The 21277-nt window shown below is 43.2% G+C and overlaps 2 protein-coding genes across 2 annotated transcripts; both read right to left on the reverse strand.

Annotated features, from left to right (window-relative positions):
- Window positions 1-984: 984 nt before the first annotated feature.
- On the reverse strand, window positions 985-1992 carry PHALS_12183 (uncharacterized protein; the record flags this gene model as incomplete). The annotated part of the gene is made up of 1 exon (XM_024727684.1): window positions 985-1992. The coding sequence occupies one exon, from the start codon at window positions 1990-1992 to the stop codon at window positions 985-987; it is 1008 nt and encodes a 335-aa protein (XP_024578237.1).
- Window positions 1993-13278: 11286 nt separating this feature from the next.
- PHALS_12184 (metal ion transporter family) lies at window positions 13279-15298 on the reverse strand (the record flags this gene model as incomplete). Its single annotated transcript, XM_024727685.1, has 2 exons — window positions 13279-14633; window positions 14701-15298. The coding sequence occupies 2 exons, from the start codon at window positions 15296-15298 to the stop codon at window positions 13279-13281; spliced, it is 1953 nt and encodes a 650-aa protein (XP_024578238.1).
- Between the last annotated feature and the right edge of the window lie 5979 nt (window positions 15299-21277).

Raw genomic sequence — 21277 nt, forward strand, 5'->3', positions numbered from 1 at the left:
ACTCGGTCTGGGGCATGGCGGGTGCGATGGCCATCTCGACCTCTTCCCCCAGAGCAGGATATTCTCGCCATTCTCCCTCTGAAGACCTAAACGCTCACCATGAGCGGCTCCGCAGGTGCTTTAGCAGCGCGTTTTCAAATCTCGAAATCGCCTCTAGACGCGCACCGATTGCCTCGAGGCCTTGCGCAACAAGGTGTTGCACGCCCTCAGGGTCAAGCAAGGACATCAGCTTTTTAAGCCCGTTCTGCATACCCTGGGGCAAAGAGGAAAGCATTTTTATTCTCAACGAGGATCATTCTAGACGACTCAGGTGCAGATTGACTACAAATGCTACCAAGTGCAGCGGGGCTGCCGTAGCTTTGCGCTTAAAGGAAGTGTAAGTTCAGTCACCGACCTTTCGTTCTAGACTTAGAAAAAGTACGAGTCTAGCGGATTGCAATCCGCTTACTCCAAGAGTAATTACAACCTTAACCCAAGGCAAATTAACTCTTCCGTTTAAATCCAAAGCTGCTTAATTTATTTTTATCTGCGGTAAAGCTGCCTTTATTTTATATGCATAGATTTTTCTAGTGATGTAAAGTAAAATCTCAATACATGTATAACTACTGGCTATCTAGCCCCGTACAGTATTCTTGTTTGGGTGTGGTCAGACCATGCCCATCTGGTGTAACACACACCTCTGTTACCATGGTATGTGTAATTCCGTTACATGTTTGGTTGTCCGAAGACTATTCTTATATTGTTAGCATTTAACCTTAGTTTTATTGCTATAAATACAAACAGGCTTATCAAAACCAAATATTAAGAATCCTTGATTCTTTAAGTGATAAATTTATCAAACAGCAATCGTGAAATTTACCGACCAGGCAGAGGACGCTTGTCTTAATTAGATGTAAGGCCTATTAAGAAGACATTATACCAAACGATTGCGTATCAGGTCGTTGTTTCTACAATTTATTAACTTCGAAGATAAAGCGACGAAATTTAAGAAAGCAGATATTTCACGTCCAGCCGAGGGTCAATTGCACGCTTTGATTCTATTGCGTGAATGTTTTCGACACTGAGCTGGCCCGTGGATGTCGAAATGTTAGCACCGGAAAGCACTGTGTTAACATCATCAAGATCATCCAACAGTTGCTGCAGCGCATTCACGAGGTCCCACTCGGCGCTAAACCACGTGACAGTTCCGGTCGAGTCGAACGTGAAATAATACTTGACTCGGACATTGATAACATTACCTGAAAGTTTCTGCAAGAGCTCCGTATTACCATTTAGCGAGGGATACAGCGCGATAATGCCATCGCGCTGCGCACCAATGCTGAAAATGGAGTCGACTTCAATGACCGTAAGCTCACCCACTGTCGTGATAGTGATAGTTAATGGTTTGTACCTCAAATATGCAAAAAAACTACAAAAGCCACGCCATTGTGTTACAATTGTGTCCACTCCGACATAGTCTGGACCTCTAGTATCCGATGTCATGACAGAACGCAGGAACTGTTCCTGCATGTCAAGATGTGTCGAAAACGCGCTGGCCTGAAATAGACGAAAGTATTCCATTGCTACGTGGGCCGGCCTACCTCCAATTGTGCCTCGCGATTCGAAGCAATTGTTCTGGATTAGAAAACTCTGACGTTCGTGGTGAAGGATGTCGACTTCTGCCGTCAGATGTTGCACCTCAAATTCGAGCTGAGCCAGCTTCTCTTTTTGCTTAGCACGGTGGTGCCGCTGATGGAGTTTGTACTGAAGTCGGCGTCGCTGAACTTTTTCGCTGAATTCGTCGCCCGTGCCAGCGCTGTCGAGGGCCTTGATCATAGAATTGGCGTACGACAGGGCGTTCTGACTCATGAAGCTTTTGGGCTGTCTGTCGTCTTCTTTTGTGTGAGCACCCACGAGATGTGAAAGTTTCATATGCTCGAGAGCCGCCCGTTTGATGGAAGACAGATGCAGACACCATTGCGATTTGGACGACAATGGCTTTGCAAATTGCATAAATTGAACTGCGAATGAGGACGGTTCGGGTTAGAGTCGTGAATATTTGAGTGGATAGACACGTTTGACTCAGCAAGTTGCAGTGAGTGAGATGCGATCTGGAAGGGTTAGCGTTTTTGTTGACGATGTTGACTTATTCTCTTAACAAAATGAGCTGTTAAATAAAAACGCAGATAAGAATAATAGAAGAATAAAATCTTCGACGCATGATTTTACTGTTCTCACGTCGCGGGAGTGCATATGGAAGTGCATCGGCTTGCTCTCCTGGACATGTTGACGCGTAGCCTCCCATTCAATATGTTTCGTACGTTTTCGAGGCAGTTTCGACAGGTGGTAACTTACATCTGTGTGGTAAGGCTTCGATGACCAAACTCATAAACACAAAATTTTTCGGTATTGCTGCTTCAAAGCATACTCAGAAACTGGTGATACACCAACTGAAGAACAAAGTTGTCATTCCTTGGGTGGCACAGACGCCAGACATAGACATATCAGTAGAGCATCAAGCCTATCTGGCCAGGATGATAGATACCATTGGCTTGTACTGTACCGTACAACTAATTTGTAGAGAGGGTCCTGTTTCGAATGCAAAGCAATAAAATGTCATTTTAACATCTACACACGAATTGCTTACTGACAACTATTTTATAAGAAGTTATGTCATTGTATATTCATACAGTTATCGGTATTATTTCTCATATACGAGATTACAAATATTTAGCGAATTCAAATTTGACTATCCCAGCGCTTTGTTGTGCTTCTTAAGCCTGTGTGTAGCCGTCGTTAGATAGTCCACACACCAAGACAAATACACGAGTGCTGAGCATGAGATTGGATCCATTCGGGACATGTTCATGAACGAAAATCACACTTTTCGCACTTTTAAAACCCGACGTACTCATCAGCTCCAGTCTTTCTATTCAAAATGCTCGGTCAACTGCTCTGAGAAGCTACTCAAGCCAGGGTGGATTTTAATGACATAAGTGATGTGCTGCCGAGTCTTTCTGTGGGAAAAAAGCAACCGATACATATCAAGCAAACATTATCTTCCAACGCATATAGTGAAGGGTCTTGACTCATCGTGAGCTGTGACTCATTCGGAGGGGTATTTGATGCTGTGTCAAGCAGATATTGCAAATTTAGTAGAAACGTGAGAGTCGGTCTGGAAAAGGGTTGTGACGTAGTGTTGTAAATAGACACAGTCCCGAAATCAGCGTGTGTACAATCTTTATCATACAGCGAGCCCTTTGACGCTCCAAGAATCACTGTCAATTCGTAATCTTGCCTTGAAACACTTTGTATTACGATCTCTTAAAGTTCTCGATTTCAAAAAAGTAATCTCGTCTGGATAAAAGCACTTAATTTATTGCTTCTTACCGTAAAATTGCGCATCACCTGCAGCCCTCAAGTCGTATCGCATAACTGATCGCGTCAGCCCCATCGAAGGCTATCCAATCTTTGGGCTTATGAAGGGGTGAGTCAAGTCTACTTTTACGCTCTAGATGTGTCGATCAGAACCCTTTTAAATTTCTACGTCTCTAAAGTACTACCACTTTAGAAACAAGCAAGAGTTTCAGCATCGCAATGGCCGCAATCGCCGTATCCATCGTACCACATTTTGCCGATGACAAACTATCCACGCACCATTAATACGTTAAAAATCGACACGGTGCTGCGTTGACCTTAGCAGTGCAAGTTCCACCATCGCCGTCACCGTGCCGAGCATAAGAAGAAATTTGTGATACTTGCATACGATGAATAGCAACTACTAGCCAATATCGAGCAGCTTGATCATAAGCTGTGGAAGGCCGCAACCGTTCAAGTACACGAGACATCCATGGTGGACTACATGCTCGTCTCATCTAGGAGGACTTCCGACTCTCAAGTTCAGCATATGATCCCACATTACCACAATGACAGGCACTCCTTCTCCATTATGACTCCAGTATCAAGTACGCGGGGGTAGCAATTGCCCAAAGCGCTTTGTTTACTTCAGCGATTTCAGCCAGTACGAATCTCTCTCCATGGACGTTTTTACTGTTGTCGAATCGACAGTTGTTTGATGTAAAAACGAACCTCCACATCAGCTGCCGGCGTGTAATCAGCGCATCATAGCAACGTCAAGTTGTTTCAGAAAGTCATTGGTGCTATGTTGGTAATATCTGTGCGGTATCGCTTCAATGTTGACGCAGACGGCATCGTCACGTGGTTTAGAAGTGAATGGGATTTTACAAGCACACTAACTACCATTGTCTCGACGGATGCCATATGTATCTTGAATGGTGCGATAATTTTGAGTACTTATCAGATTAGCGCCACACTTTCAGAAATTTCAGGCGACCAACGTCAAATTTGACGGTGAGCAGACAAAAGAGTTACATCATAGCCTGGATTTTTTGACGTCATGAAAAGAAGGTTATGTGTGATTTCCCCTCTTCTGACCATGTCACTTCCAATGCTTTTTGTATTAATAAAGCTGTTATAAGAATACGAAGTCGTATCTCAATGTCTTCGATTGTTGGACAAAATGAGCCCTGTTTGTTTTGCAAGGAGCAGAACCAAGACCCTGAAGAGTAAGGCCGCGACGATGGTACGAAGAACGACAAGGTTTCAGTTTATAGCCTTATTCGTGGTCGAGACAAGTAGCGCTTATCAAATTGCTCATTTTGCAAGACTATTAAAACAAAATCGAAATCAGTTTGTCAACAGACCTTCAGTAACTATACGGTACCTTTATCTCTGTGTAGGTAGGTCCCTTGGCTATCAGCAATCGCGAACAACAGAGTGTACCTTGAAGGTTTCTACACTATGCGTACGAAAGTGTATATAAAAAATAATATTTGTGATATTTGTGTTGCAACGAAAATAAAGATGAATGGTCTTTTTGACGCTATGAGTGTGCAACTTCCTTTAAGAAGCTAATTTGAATAGCGCTTACCATTTTTCACAAATTTACAACTGAGGAAGACCACCAAGTTTATGTCGCCTGTGACGCTTCGCTCTTTGCCGCAGGCTGCTTTTTACTCAGGATGGCCATCGCACTTAAGACTCGCTTGCCTTAGAAGCAGAATAGAAAAATTTCACACATGGCAAGGAGCAGCTAGCTATCACTTATGCGCCTGTATACCTGCTTGACTTGAAGCATTTGTGCTCTATACGGATCATATGCTGTTGCGTATAGCACCTTTATCACCACATCTCACACGAAAGATGGCCACTTCTTGGACTAACAAATCAAATCAGACATTATTATAGTATAGGCTATGGTTTGTACTCAAACCCAGTGCATCACTGGTTGCCATCTCATGCCGTTGACAAGTGACAAGCAGCTGAAAAGCTGACTTGAGATGTATACAACGACTATCACAACAGCAACAGATATTTCTTAAATCACGTTGTTCCCTGTAGTCTTTTCGTAAAATTCGTAGTGTAAGTACTATTATCTTGTGTTCCTATCCTTTGGTATATTTACATCCCCAAGGTGTAATTGTGAATATTCAGTAAGGCCAAATACCGGCATTTAGAGAGATGACAAAGGGAAGGGCTGTTGGCTAGTCAACTAATCCTAATCTGAATCAATCATAACTATATGTTTTCTTGTACATACATTCCGCAGAGCGAATTTACACTTTCGATTTACTTAAAGGCTCTGGTCCGGATCCTGATTAACGCGGATTCTGAGAAGCAATACTTCCTTTCTGCAAAGTGCACGGTAGCCGTTGCACTCAGTGACGATTGTAGTCAATTTTCACGACTCGGTAGCGAAAAGACTGATTTCTATGCGAGGATGGAAAGTTCTACGTTCAAATACCTTCTGTCAGGCTAGATAGACCAGTATAAAATATAATCTAGGGTCCCGATGGAATCTGGACAATGGGCCAAAAGCATGGAGGTGATCAACAGCTTTGAGAATGAGCTGATGCGGCACGTCCAGGACTGGCCCGATCTGGGCGCCAATGTAAGTACAGATGCACCGAAAGGTCGCAGATGCCAAGGATCCAGGCATTGAGAACCGGTACAAAGAGATGGCTTTTTTGGATGAGGGGATTTGAGATGGCTTGAACTCGCTCTCTTTTTTAATACTTCGTAAAAATCATTGAGCACGCAATGAGCTCATTGTATTTGTCTGGTATGATCTGTGACTTACATGACTCAATCACTCGAAACAAAGATTGTATTTTGCTACAAAGCATGGTTCTGGATCTGAAACTTCTGCAGCCTTGCAAGAAAGAAAAAGAGGCATCTTGCTCGATGAGTATGATGTACTGGTAGATCAACATGTATTTACGGCTGAGAATGTATGTGAGCACGTACAAAATTCGCGCAGTGGTAAACTTATTAAAGCTTGCGTCGGTGCTTTAAGCCAGCCCACCATCCCGACAAGCAGTTGGCGATTGATTTGCAGCAAAGTTTAAATTTTAATCGTTTAGTAACGCATTTGGTGTTACCGGCCTTGTGGAATCGTATTGTGAATTGTCTGAACAAGATGGCTCATCTCACCCCTACTATCCATACTGAGACCGTTGAGAGTATGTTTCTCACCAAAGTATTTTGCCAGAAGTTATGAAAAGGATAATCATGTGCCTCGTACAATAATAAATTCATGCTGCGTACTGTGATGCCGTTTACTTTGGAATCAGGAATAGAGTTTAAATTGCGCAGCTAAATGCTTCGATGAAGGATCATTCAAACTTAAATACGCGTTGTTTTCCAAAGCTTTAAATTTTGCCGCACATGTTACATCTAAGTTAATCACTGTACGTACCGCCTTGTCGGTGCACGACGTCACGCGGCACATTATTATTTGGAGGACGGGCAGCACATCTACCGCCACGTTAAGCATATCATCGTCATACTTTACCTCAAGGTAGACTTGAAAAAAACACCTTGCCATTTTTTGCGAGAGATGTGACAACGATTTCCTGTGCATAATGATCTGGTTCGGATAGATTATAATAGGATGTGAGCCAAGACAGTGTTCTTGGTTTTGACGAGGGCACAGTTGACAGTATACATATGGTTTTCGTCCACAGCATTGTAGACCATCTCGTTGCGCACCTCAACACCATTTGATATTCTGTTTTGAATAGTTGATGAGACCGTCGTAGCACTGTACCTTGACATGTGATCGGCCAAGCCAAGCTAAATTATGTTCAAATATTCCTTGTAGTGTGGCAGCTGTCAATGTACTGTGACGTGGCCTCTGTTCGATCTGCTTGCATACGAATATATTCAATAAAGTATCTCGGGAATGAGATCACGTATGCGCAGAAGATACAACAGTCTAAGTAAATAAAAAAGCTCGTGCAAGCTCAAGCACAAGATCATTGATCGTAGGTGTTTGCTGTGGATGTCCACAGCTGCCCTCCAGCGCTTGGTACGACTACAAAATGTTATACTGCCAAGTTGGCCTATGTGTCGGCAAGATGCAGTCTGAATAGCTGTGGCGATGGAAGTTTCATCCTTACAGGTGCAATAGACAGCTGCTGGACCAAATTAGCAACTTCCGAAGCATTCGGCTCGAGGTACTTATTACAGTGGGAAAAAATCTTTAACTTACATTTGCAGTCGAGAGTACCTAACGATCAGTTTGACAACATTGCAAAATAAATAACGGCCACTAAAGATATTTGTATAATTGGTTTCTTGAAGTGAAACAGCGTCTGTACGGAAACGTGGCTGCATTCAGCTTATTGTGAGCATGTCCTATTCCACTAGCCGTTAATTTTCCTGATGTCGAAAATTAGAGCGATTAAAAACACTTACTTTGTCTCATTGAATGTGTCTATGTTTACCGAGGAAGAAATATGAATGCCTCGCTCCGTCTTTTGGTGAGGTTCATTATCGACTTACACAGTTCTTGGATCCAGAAATCAGGATAATTTCACGAAGACTCCTTCATCCATATCCACACCAAACGCAAATCACTTGTCACTACGTTATGGTAGTCTCAGCCAGGTTAAGAGAGACCATAAGATTGTGGTGGATAGCCGTTCCATGACTCGCTTTCGGAGCTCTTCAAAAATCTTGAATAAAACACTCATCTGTGACAAATGACGGGCTCAGTTCCTCATCTGGTACTATCAGTACCAGCTTGGCTATATTACTGTATTACAATCTCTTGCATACATCCCCTAGAAAACGCCACTCAAGGCTACCGAGGTTTCCTGCCGAAAGCAGTGACGTACCCTCTTTGGACTACTCCGGTCTTTCGGTTAACGAGGATATAAACATGGTGCCCACAAACCCGTGACGTTTCAAGGCCGCGTAGGTGAGTGCGTCATCTGGTGTTGTTGATTGACTTGTATCGCCACACGGTGGCAATGATGAGCCATCATTTTGACACCAGGACACAGTCCTTTATCTCGCGACCTACATTCACTCTTTCGCTCCAACCAAATCAATTTCATCTGAATCCCAGAACATAATCAAAATCATCCGTCTAGACCAGATTGGCCATGGAGGCCGCAACAAAAAGTTGCAATTTCTCTACTACGCAGATATGTGCTGTGGAGACCGCGACATGCGATCGCAGATCCAAGGTACACCCAGAGGGTGCAACATGTGGGCCTCAATTCCCGTCTCTACAATGATACACTCCGAGACCTCAACGTCCGATCGATAGTTCCCATCTGAGATTCTATCAAGAAATTCCATGGCTTCACAAAGCACGAGACTTAGCTATAAGCCGCCAGCATCTCTGGACGGTGAGCACCCCTCTCTTTTCAAAAAGCGTTCCACCAATTAAAATTTATTGCTTTTAGAATCAACTCCACGCGGTACAACTGAGCTCGATTCTTCCCCAGTAGGCTGTCCCGCACTAACGGAGGAACTCATTTCTCATGGTGGAGTTGATTGGCTGAAGATGTTTGGTAGTCCTTCCGATGTACCATCTGAGTGTATCGCCACGCATCGTAGCAGCATAACTTTCCTTTCTTTCTCCTCGATGAGCTAAAGTCTTAAGCTCTGGCGTGATCATAGGTACTTCACTCACTTAAAGCTGACCTTACTGCTTTCAAGCAATAAGTGCAACACTTACAGATTCGCTCAATGTGGATGAATGGATGCAAATTGCGCCTGCGCGAGTCGAAATGGTACAGAGATCCTTAAGAAAGGTTCCATTTACAATTTTCGAAAGAGGCTTGTGGCAATTTCAGTAAACATTTTAAGCTGATGAAAAATATATTGCTAAATTTCTTCTCCTGGCGAGTAAGTATTATTTTGCTAGCCGTTTGCAGATGTGCTACAGCGTGTTTGAACTATCTAGACGCATCAAATACAGACACAGCGACAACGGCTAACGCACTCATACGTTCGTGACGTTGTCATCAGCTGCGATATCACATTACAAGTTATTTCAAGCGTTTGTAGACGTGCATGAGCGTGTTTGAACTACCTAAAATGTACTCTTAGTCGTCGGTGCCAAAAACAGAAAGACACTGAGCATAAACAATTTTCATGTTGGGAACGCCGCATTTGTTGAGAATGCCTTATCAGTTTGAAATGTCTCATCCGTTGGAGATGCCTCATCCCCAAAGTGCCGCACGATTACGCCATTTTCGCAAGTGACATCAAGCTTAGAGACCGTAGAAGCGCGAATTTGTTGTTGCTTCTTCTCGAGCAGATAAAATACATGGCAACCTCAACCTCTCATATTCAAGAGAATAATAGATCGTATATGAAATAGTCTCATGATGGAGGTATGTTGTGCACCTGCTGACGCTTGTTTTTTAGGCCTGGATATATCTCACTAGTAAGTATTTATAGTTTATGAGCGTCTCCAGTCAAATAATAGTCGCTTCAGACCATAAGACTCCCGATTGTGCTATCCCCGTGGGGTCACCTGGAGGCAGAAAATTTCCTAGCGTATTATGCTGTCCGCAGGACAGATCCTGTTACTTTCTCACATCAATACAGTTTTACTTAGAACCGGTCGCCGATCTACAAGCGCAGCATGATAATATGCTGTGGCATTATTTCACACACAGGATGCTTTGCTCACCGGGTGCTGTCTAGAAGCCAAGCAAAAGAGCATCTCAAGTTCTACGTAATATTTTTAGATTAATGGTTAGCTCAATTTTTGCACTTAATGTAGCTGCTTTATTTAATAAACCAAAAACGAATGTAACACATGTCACGAGGCCAGCAGCACACGTCTCTAAAAGTCCTCAGTTGTTTGGAGCACCATACCTCTCATCCGTATCGAGTACTTTTTCATGGTATATCTGAACTCTGTCGAGGGATAACATTGTAATATATGTGCACTGAAATGGACAGTGATGATTCTGTTCGAAGACTGCAAAAGTGATGATCCATTATGAATTCTGCAAAAGCGTTAAATTTTACAGCAGCAAAATCGATAAAAACATCAGGGTCCAGCTTATCTGTTTGATGGGATCCCTTTACTTTAACAGAGATCTTCTTATACTGTCAAACTATTTCTACCGTTGGAGTTAAGGATCAAGGCTGTATCACTATCTGTACTGACCACAAACATTATAAAAGACTCGGGTTACCCTTCTTTTGGCACTTTTTCATTAGTATTGCAAAGAATGCTGTACGTCTACAGTTTGCACCTCTGTTTCAAGTGAGTTTAATTTCCTGCCCTTACATGAAACACTTTTCCTGTCTCTTTGCCGCAGTCTAAGAATCGGCTGCTACTGAGCTCTATGCATTCCACGGTGCGAAATCGTTAAAAAGAATAAAATCCATGCTATCCCAAAATCAGGGTACGATCCTATTGTATTGCGCTCAAAATTCAGTTATGACAAGAACGCAAAACGTTTAAATATGCTTTTTTCAACTCATCTTTCATACGAATAAAATGACTTTCAGTCGAGTAGACTCAATTTCTGGCACCTAAAAAATATCCGCTTTAGTAAATACGTTTCAATTCTGGACATATTGCGCGCAGCGGGGCTGCCGTAGCTCTTTGCTAAGAGGAAGCTAAAATTAGGTCGCCGACTTTACGCTCTACTCTAGAACCAGTATGAGTGTAGCCGATCGCAATTCGCTACCTTCAAAAGTACCAAAACCTTAAGCCAAAGCAAATCCACTATTTTTTAAAATTCTAACTGTAACTCTTTTGTTTTATTTACGGCAGAGCCTCTATATCCAAATATATAGTTTTTCCTGATTAAATAATGTAGTGTTTTTTTGTTAAGGTGTGACCACACCATTGTGAGGTTCAACCATCTTGTGTGACCCACCCCTGTATACCAGGGTACGTGTAACTCCGTTACACTCTCCCCCATCAAAACTGTGAGTCCCCACAATTCACATTTACCTGTCGCCTCGTACGAGGCTCGCGCGTCTTAGTCATTTATACGTCCTTAGGACCACCATCACGCATTCTCTGCTCGATGAGCCCTGTGTCAATGACACGAAAAAAAGAACTTGGCTAGTTTCAATTTTGCCTACGGGTAGAGCCCCACTTCGTCTCCTGCGGGTGGTGAAACTACGGACAGCACGTCCGTGGCTTCACGGGAAGCACATCGCAAGCCCTCAAAAACCGGGCACCGCAAATCGCGCATGTTACAAGCAACGGATTTCTTCTTCGGGATTCAAAGGCAGTCGACAACGAGTAGGATACTTCTTTCCCAGGGTGGGAAGAAGAGGCGGGCGAGGTGCGCCAACGGCGCGACGTGAGCCTTGCTCAAACCTTTCGGACGCCGTGTCTGTTTCCCGACCTCTCGAATTCTAAGGGAGGTATTGATTACCAATCGTCTCGACTAGGCACAGGAGCAGCGGTTGGAGGCTGCACACAGGGCGCCTCTTATGTGGTCGCATCCACAATCGGTCCGTAACCGTCGCGTGGGATACAATTTTCGCTCGGCGGATCTTGCTACTGAAGGGAAAGACGAGACTACTCGATCGTTGGGCGTCTACGTAGTCGAACCCCCAGCTTTTTCAAAAGCTGAGCTTGAGCAACGAAAAGCTCTTCGATCGAAGTGCCGCACGTCATTGCCCATTCTCGCGCTCGACCACCGAGCTTGAAGATAGCTAGCGCCACGCGCTGTTGCTCGGTCTGGAGCATGGCGGATTCCATGGCCATCTCGATCTCTCTCACCCAAAGCAAGAGATTCTCTCCATTCTTGCCCTCGAAAGTCTCAATGCTCACCAAGAACGGCTTGGATTGGGGGGAAATTCATTCGTCGTTGACGGTGGCGTCACATACGCAGTCGAAGCCGACAATTTCTGCTCTAGGTACTCTAGCAGAGCATTTTCATAGCTTAAAAATGCCTCTAGGCGCTGATCGCTCCATTGCACGCCCTTAATGCCATGCAAAGACATCAGCTTTTTAGTCCGTCTTGCATACTAGAGAACTGCTCCATCCTCACAGAGGGCCAGTCGTAACGACTCGGGTGTAGATTGACTAAGATTGCTACCAAGTGCAGCGGGCCGCCGAAGCTCTTTCGCTTAGAGGAAAAAAAAATTGGTTTAGGTCGATCACCTTCGTTCTATACTTATGACCAGTAGAAGCGTATCGAATCGCAATCCACCTCCTCCAAGAGTAATTGCAATCTAAACCCAAGACTTATTGGCTCTTCCGTTCAAAGCGTGAACTTCCTTTTTTCGGTTAGCAAAGCCTCCTACATTTATCGTAAAACCTAGCTAGATGTATAACTCCTGGCACCCTTCATACCAAGGCACGTGAAACCCCGTTACACTCTTAGTGGCAGCGACAGTCTCTTCTGGTAACTCCAGCGGAAGAGAAGTAAATAGACGCTCCTCATAGCTCTTGCAGCTTGGCTGATGATGATGCTACTTGTGGTAGAGACAGTCTCTTCTGCCTTGACGAACTAGATTGTAACAATCAGCAAGTAAAGTCACCCTCTTTGTATTATTGTAAGTAAACTCACATGCAAAAGCCATTCCCGCCTCTGTTGGGTGCTCAACTTTGGGAAGTTAGATATCTTGCTCTACAAAACCTTCAGTGATGCTTAAGGTGTCAACAGCCTTGGAATGTAAGTCTAGGCAGAGCTAGGGCATTGGTTTAGGCTGGATCCGGTCATTCCCAACATCTTCTGTCAAAATAAGGTGATTTTGGTGCACTTGGCAGCAGAAGTCATTGTTAACAACAAAAAATACTCGCTGCCTCTGACTATCTAATATCCAACCAAGTCCATGGTCTGTTGCCTGATAAAAAGTACAGCTCTCCGATAAAAGATATTGAAAGCGAGGCAATTTTCTGTTGTATGAAATCTTAGCTTATTTCAAGATGATCGATTCTATTCTCACATCTGGAACTAGCTACCCTCACTAAAGAAAATTACAATATATCCTTTAGAGCCATTTTTTGTAAAATTTAAAAAAGGCGACAGTAGAAAAAGCTAAAACGAGGACAACAGCCCACCAGATGTAGTAGCCGTTTTGATTCCTAAGTTCAGGCATGTTAGTGAAATTCATTCCATAAAGTCCAGTTAAGAACTGCGCGGGTAAAAACACGGCAGCAACAAGTGCAAGAATGTACGTGACATCATTCTGTTGAGCAGCTCGAGCATTATGGAAATCATCAATAAGACTGCGACATCGGTCCAGATGACGGACACAATCTTCTTCAATTGTTGTAATGTGGTCGAGAACATCACGAAAATAACGTACAGATTCGCCTTCAAACTCTTCAGATTCTGAAAGTTGGATAATTACTTCACTTATAGGCTTGCAAAGTACCTGAAGTCCTTTGATTTGTTTTGAACACATTGCTAGTCGACTGATATCAAAATAGCGAGGATCGAGGCTAAGCAATCGCTCGAGCATGATCAATTTTGAGCCAAACGTATGTGTAATTGGTGTCAGCTCATCGACGCAAACGTCGACAATAGTATACACCAAGAAGGCTGTTCCATGCTGGCGAACCTTTGAATAGGATCGATCTAGTCGCTGCTTTAGCACTGACCAAAGAGTGTTTGGGTGTTCTTGTACGCTGATTAAAACATCTTTTAGAATATACAAACTGAGTTGCTGGGGTGCTGTCATGACACAACCAATATTGAGTTGCTCCAAACGTTCTTCAAGCTCTTTTTTAGTCATATCTTCAAAAGGAGATTTGTCACCATCTTGGACATAAAGTGAAGCACGATACATGCGCTGGTAATTCTTTACCATCGATAAATCACGTGCATGTATCGTTTGCAATACTAGCGAGGAATGTTCATCGTATTCTTCATACTTTGGACGCTCGACATCTGCATCTAGCGTATCTTCGATAGCTAGTGGATGAAGAAAATACCGTACTGATAAACGTCTCATCAAAAGTGAATCAATTCCTTCAATGTTGATCCATCGTACGGTAGCCCAGCTTGGTCTAGTAGAGTAAATAAACTTTTGCACATTGTCAATTGGATACACGCTGCGTATTCGATCCGGAGAATATTCAATCGACCCCAATAAAGCCTTTTTTGCCTTGCTTCGCTTCACATTAATATACTCAGGTGGAATGTTTTTCAAGAACTTCTCGTTAAAAAGCTGTGCGAGTTTTATCTCCTGAATCGCGTAGAGAAACTCCTGATAAGTAATTCCTCCGCTCTTATCATCATCAACATTGTCAATAAAAGCTTGAAACTGTTCATCGTTACCACACGCGATTCCCATGGCCTGCAATCCACTTCGAAAACCTTGATACGATACCATCCCATTTTCTGCCGTAACATATTCAATACAAAGTTAAATTCCTCTCCTCTTTCTTATCTAGCCAGTCATTTTTACCTGCTGGATGAAACAGTGAAAATAACTTAATCATTCTCGCTGATGTGAGATCATAATGTGGGTCCATTAAGGACATATCTTCGGCTTCATCCGCTGGTTCGAGATTCTCTGACCAATCAACAGAATTAGAATATCTAGCAATAGGTTCTATCGAATCAATTGCCATAATTTGAAGAATATTCTTTCCATGTAGTAACGTTGGTGTTGATGTCGATACTCTGCTACTATCAAAATTGCTAGATTCCACCTTCTTCATATTTCGTATTGGTTGATCAGACTTATTCAATACTTGACTCTTTATTTTTTCATTGTAGTAGCCAGGACTTGTCATGCTGTCGCTTAAAGTTCGACGCGAGTCAGAACCTTGTAACTCAATACCATCCAAGCGAACACCGTCGTCTGACGCCCAGTCAATTGGCTGATAACTGGTTTCAATCTCCGACAAAGACCGACGCAATACTCGACGTGAGCGCCCATTTAATGGTGGTCGATGATAACCTCGGGTGCGTTGTTGGTCTGACGAGGGGGTGTCGTCCAAACTAACCATGGAAACCATATCATCCATGAGAGGAGAATTTAGGCTTTCAGAGTCTGTCATTTCGAATTGTTTCAATACCGGTATACGTTCGATTTTTTTCCTCTAATACTCACTAATTTAAAAACCCAAAAATATGTGTACCACATTATAACAAAAAAATTACAATATGTGTACCACATTATAATGATAATTTTACAATTACATTTTCGTATGTCGATTATTGTCGTTTAGCTCTGGTACATTTTAAAATGAAGACGTTTATACTTAGATTGAATATGGGTTACCAGCTATAGAATTTATACTTTACGTAGGTTAACATTCATGTAGAAGTTAGTCGAAGCATGTCGTATGTGATTCGACACGATAGTACATATGTTTGCTCTCTGAATGACAATATTTTTAGGCCGAAATGGTCGTGTCAGTCGAACAGTCTGCTTTGTGTTGATAGTGGGTTGTGAACATCTTCTATCCACCGGATATTATTGCTTTCGGCAACAATCAACTACTCAAGATACTGCCGGCCATGTGTGTCATGGAATTGTTTCGTACGCCTCGCGATCTCTGCAACTGCTTGACTGTTTCATACCGCGTGATGACGACGCAACGACTTCACTATACATAATGGACGTACGGCGAAGTATCAGGGTACGCTCAATTAATAGTAATGGGGCTACAGACGATAGAGAGCCAATTTCTGAGTCAGTACGAATGTTGATACTTCGAAACAGTATACCATCATAGCATGATTTAAACGTGATACCTTGACTTTTTACCGATACTACTTGTATCAGTAAAAAGTCAGTATCACGTTCACTAAAAGTCCAGAAAAAGGACGCTGGAGCGATGGTCAAGAAAGAAGCTACAAGAATAGATTTTTGCGTGATGAGAACTGCTTAAAGCAGGAGATACATGGTCGCAAGTGTGGACCGTCATGCAAGAAGCAATCACAAAAACAGTTTTTTCAGCTGTCCTTATTATTTTTTCCTGCCCAGCCAATAGTCGATTCAGCAAGAACAATGCAATCTTCATAGCGAGAACTTGAGTCGATCGCTCAAGTGACTTTTCACAAAAGTCCATCCAAAGTGAGGTTGTAAAAAAGTATTCCGTCAAAGGAGCCTAACCGGCTTGAATAGTATAGTGATGATCTGAATTTATGTCATCTCGGGGTCGCCAAGTGTCTGATCAGTTCGTGAGCTTGATGTAAGGTAAGGTTAACAGCTCACATATACGATGCACATCTCCTCTACTAAGTCCGATCAATTTTTGAGTACTAGTTTGTACTATTCGTCACAAAAATGTATTGAAAAATTGTACTCCATGTGTATGATTACACAGACGTATTATGCTTTCGCACACCATCGTTCAGTAAGTAACCTTTTATACTATCGCTTCGCCACGTTGATGACCGCACTGGCGTTTTCCTTTTTTAATTACATAGCGGTGACGAGAACATTCAATTAGATTCTACTGTTCGCACGAATTCTTTTTTTCACGCCACAATTCCTGCATCTCAAACATATTCGCGTCAAGACATATCTCTTAAGCTACTTGATAGGTTGCTGATCCCCCAAGAAAGGCGTCCTTGCGACCGACGACTTGAAAGCTACTTGGTGAGAAAGATGAGGTATTCTGTAACGGGGTTACACATACCCTGGTAATAGGGTACGTGTCACACGAGATGTGCATGGTGTGACCACACCCAAACAAGAATACGGTACGGGGCTAGGTAGTCAGTAGTTACGCATGTATTTAGTTTTTACTATATCGTATATTAAGGAATATCCAAACTTTAAGATTAGAATAAAACATAAATAAAAAGCATTTTTGAATTTTAAACGGAAGAGCTAATTAGCCTTGGGTAAGGCAATAATTACTCTTGGAGTAATCGGATTGCAATCCGCTAACTCGTACTTGTTCTAAGTACAGAACGAAAGGTCGGTAACCTAAATTACGCTTCATCAAGCGCTAAGCTACGGCAGCCCCGCTGCATATTCTCTGATGAGAGCAGTCACCGTTACTCCTCTTGTCCTACCAGGATTAATTTCTTCTACCGTCGTCAGTAAGCCACAGCTACTATGCCGAGAAGAAAGAAGTCATTGTAGCCATTTCCTTCTCCCTCCCTTATAAAAATATACTACATTTCTCCTCTTTTTCTTATTGCGAATCGTGTGACTCACAATTTCAGTCTGGTTGAAGCACCTGTCTGCAAGCACAAAATTGACTTTCAACGATCGGATGGTCAGGAAAAACGCGGGTTTCCTTGGTAGAGTATATCCTCAAAACCCTCGGGCACAGAGGCCGCAGTGCTGGAGCGAGTTGCTTCCCCTCATTGCGTTTGCCTTGATATGTACTGAAATTTCTATAGGCATATTAATGTGAGGGACACTTCTCACAAGTACTTCTTTTTCCTGGGCAGGATATTTTGTAGGTACCTTTCAGCTGGTAAGATCTTGCTTTATTGTCCATTGGCATTTGTTCGGAGTACGAACAACCTTTCGCAAAGGGAAAACGCTGAAGCGTCACAGACAACGTGAAATGACTGATCTGTATTATGAAGAGTCACACTCGCGGTACGCATGAGGTCTACTGTCACAGCTTTGGAGGCCGCTTCCCTACACCGCACCTCAACACCATTAGGTATCATATTGCACTTTGTGAGGAGTCGTGAAATAAGCATTGTACTTGCGTAAGTAGTTTTCGAGGTCAAGCTGATTCCTGAAGTACATTGCAAAAGGCGCTGGTCATTTTATAATGGACTTTTTCATTGCGGAGTTTTTGCAGGTCTTGCTGTCCAATCAAAGTCCCAGAAGGGAATTTCATCGTCGTGGCGAACATCGAATTTATGCGCATACAGTCGAGCATCCTTTGCAGGTATGCAATGTGGGGGGTCACAACTTCCATGGTAATAACAAATATATCGTCGGAATTGGTTCTTGCATAGCCAAGATGTGGCTTAAAAGCTGTATCACCTGGAAATTGAACGTTGTGGACGTATTATAGATGTATTATTATTATTGTGCTTTCAAACGGATTTTTTCAGAGCATCCTACTCGGAGTATTCACCGCACTGAATTGGGGATCTGCCACTCATCATTAGTAAATGATAACTATTAGCTAGATCGAGGGCAGCGAGCAAAGTTCAATCGGTCATGCTAAATTGCAGCACATTCTTTCTTGGATTTAGCGTTTGTGCCAGTCTGTAGCTGCATTACTTCATTATAAACATAAACATTTCCACCTGCCGACTATTTTTCTAAAGTTATTGCCGCCAAAGTTGTTTTTTTTGTTTTACGAAGTCTGCTTCGTGCTTCGCACGAAAATCCGTGTCAATAGTGACAAAGGGCTCTTTTGATAAGGGCCATTGTCGTTTGAAGCAATTACTGGTTTTGGAGACTAAGTTGATCACATGAAGCATTACCCCATTAAGGGACAACACGCGTGAGAACCTCTCGTCACCGCGGTTATCCTTCGTCAAATTTTAGAAATTGCTCATAGGCTCCTTGAGAATGGCTGTCCCATTCCTTGCACTCACTGGTTGCTACTGCCCTCAACTAGAGCTTTATCGATCAAAAATGACGACCTCAGCTCCTCCTCTGGTGTCAGTCGTGTGATTCGATCGCCGCACTGTCTTTCAATTTCTTGTACAAATCACATAGAGGTAGTTTTACCAGCTCTAATAGAGCTTCTGCCGGATGTAGTGAGGAGAGACAACCCCAAGGAATACCCTCGTCTGATAATATAAGGGTGAATAACCTTTTTTTTCTTACCCGCGGATTTTCGCTGCTTCGTACGACGGGTCCGTCACATGATAACGCTGATTCAGCATTACAGTCACATCGTAACAGGGATAAATCACTCATTTATTTATAAGGCCAAGTCCCTCAACCAGCTAATTACTGTTGCATTTCAACTCTCCCGGCTCTGTCATGACATATTGTGGCACCCAGTCAGTACCTTGGTCATAAGAGGCTTTAGCATACAGCTATTCTTTACCGTCCCGCCAAAGATAATCAGCTCATTGTTGCTTCTGCTTTCCGATCTCTGCTAAGGCACCCAGCAATACTGTTGCCATCAATTTTAAACTAACCCATGTATCACACGGAATCCCTATTAGCTTCGTGCCAGCACCAAAACCGCATCTGCATCCAGGAAGAGATGAATTCATCAATCGCCAAGGTTTCACCAGTAAAATGTGCGTGGCACCTCCTCTTTTCAAATTTCAGCTGACCGATTGAGTGATGCCGCTCTTGCGATGACATACATAAGGCGAGATTGTTTCTCAAATCAAGGACAGGACTAAAAGTTTACCGCTGTGAAGGACTTCAAACATCGCTTTAAGGATTGACATGGCCTACACCACATAACAAATGTCACTGTTACGAGACGCACGGACACTATCCGTACTTGGCATATTCAATGCTTCCGCGTACTGCCAATTGATTTTGACAAACGCAGGTCAAACTTTACTGAAGAATTACTAAGACTTCTCACGGCCTAACGCGTTCACATTAATAATCAAGAACACAGGGTATTTAGCCATACTTGTTTAGAGACTTGCTTTCTGCGAAATTGGGTCGTATTGACCAGAATCTCCATTACGTGCTATAGAACCCAGTTTCAGCAAACCACCTTTGCGTGGTAGCCCGACCCTTCAAATAACTCTGACGAGGGCGGAAGGGAAGCGCAAAAACACGGATATTTTGTATTCTCGCAGGTGGTACATCGACGGGTACCGCTGAACAGCCCAGCGGCTAAGGGATCCCACTGTTCAAAATGGCTGAAGCCTATCGGCTGTGACCGCTTATAACACTATAGAGCAATGAAGCTGTAGAGCTATAGAGCTATAGAGCTATAGAGCTATAGAGCTACAATCTCAGCGTCTATCTGGTCTGCGCGGCACAGATTACGCATTGAGTGCGACGCCCGCTGCTTCCTCGAAAGAGGTATAATCAATGCAGAAGGTCTCGGGGTGAGCCGCGTCGGTTTGGAAATCTAGCAAAATATGACAATTGCGGCCGCATTCAGGTATAATCAACTCGATTGCCGCTTTTAGAGCTCTAAATTTATAATCTGCCAGCACAAATACGTCGAGCACATGATACGACAGGTTTGGTCGTGGAAATATTTGCGCCATCTGTCGCTCAGAATTGTCCGGGTTGGGAACGCCTTGCTCACCGAGATGTTACGCATTAGCTCGCTTTCTCGCATGCGGCGCTTAGCTTTAAGAGTGCATGCGTGACGCGCTGTCGCCCGGTCTGAAGCACCTCAATTTCCTTTATTTTGAGGTAAAGTTCATTTATCGAGAGGTAAATTTTGTCGTCTAGGGTATCAAGAGACTGAATTTCTGATATCAGCGGCGTCACGGCGGGAACCATCTGTTTTTCCGACCTCACTAGCACATTCTCTGCGCTGATGAGCTCCAATGCGAGTGGTTGCTGCCTCCGGCTCTTTGACCGCCAGATCTCGAATTCTTTCGGAACTGGCGATAGACATAAGATTATCAAGCTTGTATTTTTGTCTTTGGAAAAGGAACATGTTCATCCTCGCAAACAAACCAATTCTTTCACGACGCGATGGACACCGCAAATGCAGGGGCCACCGTGAACTTTGCATAAGCGTCGACCCTCAAAGTCTGTGTTTACAGTTGCACGGAGATTAGGCTCGTGCGCTGCACCCTGGAGCGGAACTGAGAGCCTCTAGCATGACGAGATGTCGAGTTAGCTCTCACGAGTGTAGATATATATTCAGGCTTAACGCTGAATAGACAAGTACTATATACAAATTTGCTATTTCAATAATAGAACCGTTTCGCTTTTTGACACGCGGGTAGCAACCCACATGTACAATGGACTCCTCCTTTCCGTAGTTCTACCAATATCGACATTTCGGTATTAACGAATATGCACAATCACACTAAGAGTGTTCCATAGAAAATTTCAAATTTACCAAATGTGTAAATGTTAAGTCCACAAGATTCCAGAACTTGCCCCGTTGAATGGGAAACCCAACCGGCAGGCTAAGCGATCTATGCCGGTCAGT

The sequence above is a fragment of the Plasmopara halstedii genome (assembly GCF_900000015.1).
Source record: "Plasmopara halstedii genome assembly, contig: Scaffold_614, whole genome shotgun sequence".
Classification (NCBI taxonomy): domain Eukaryota; phylum Oomycota; class Peronosporomycetes; order Peronosporales; family Peronosporaceae; genus Plasmopara; species Plasmopara halstedii.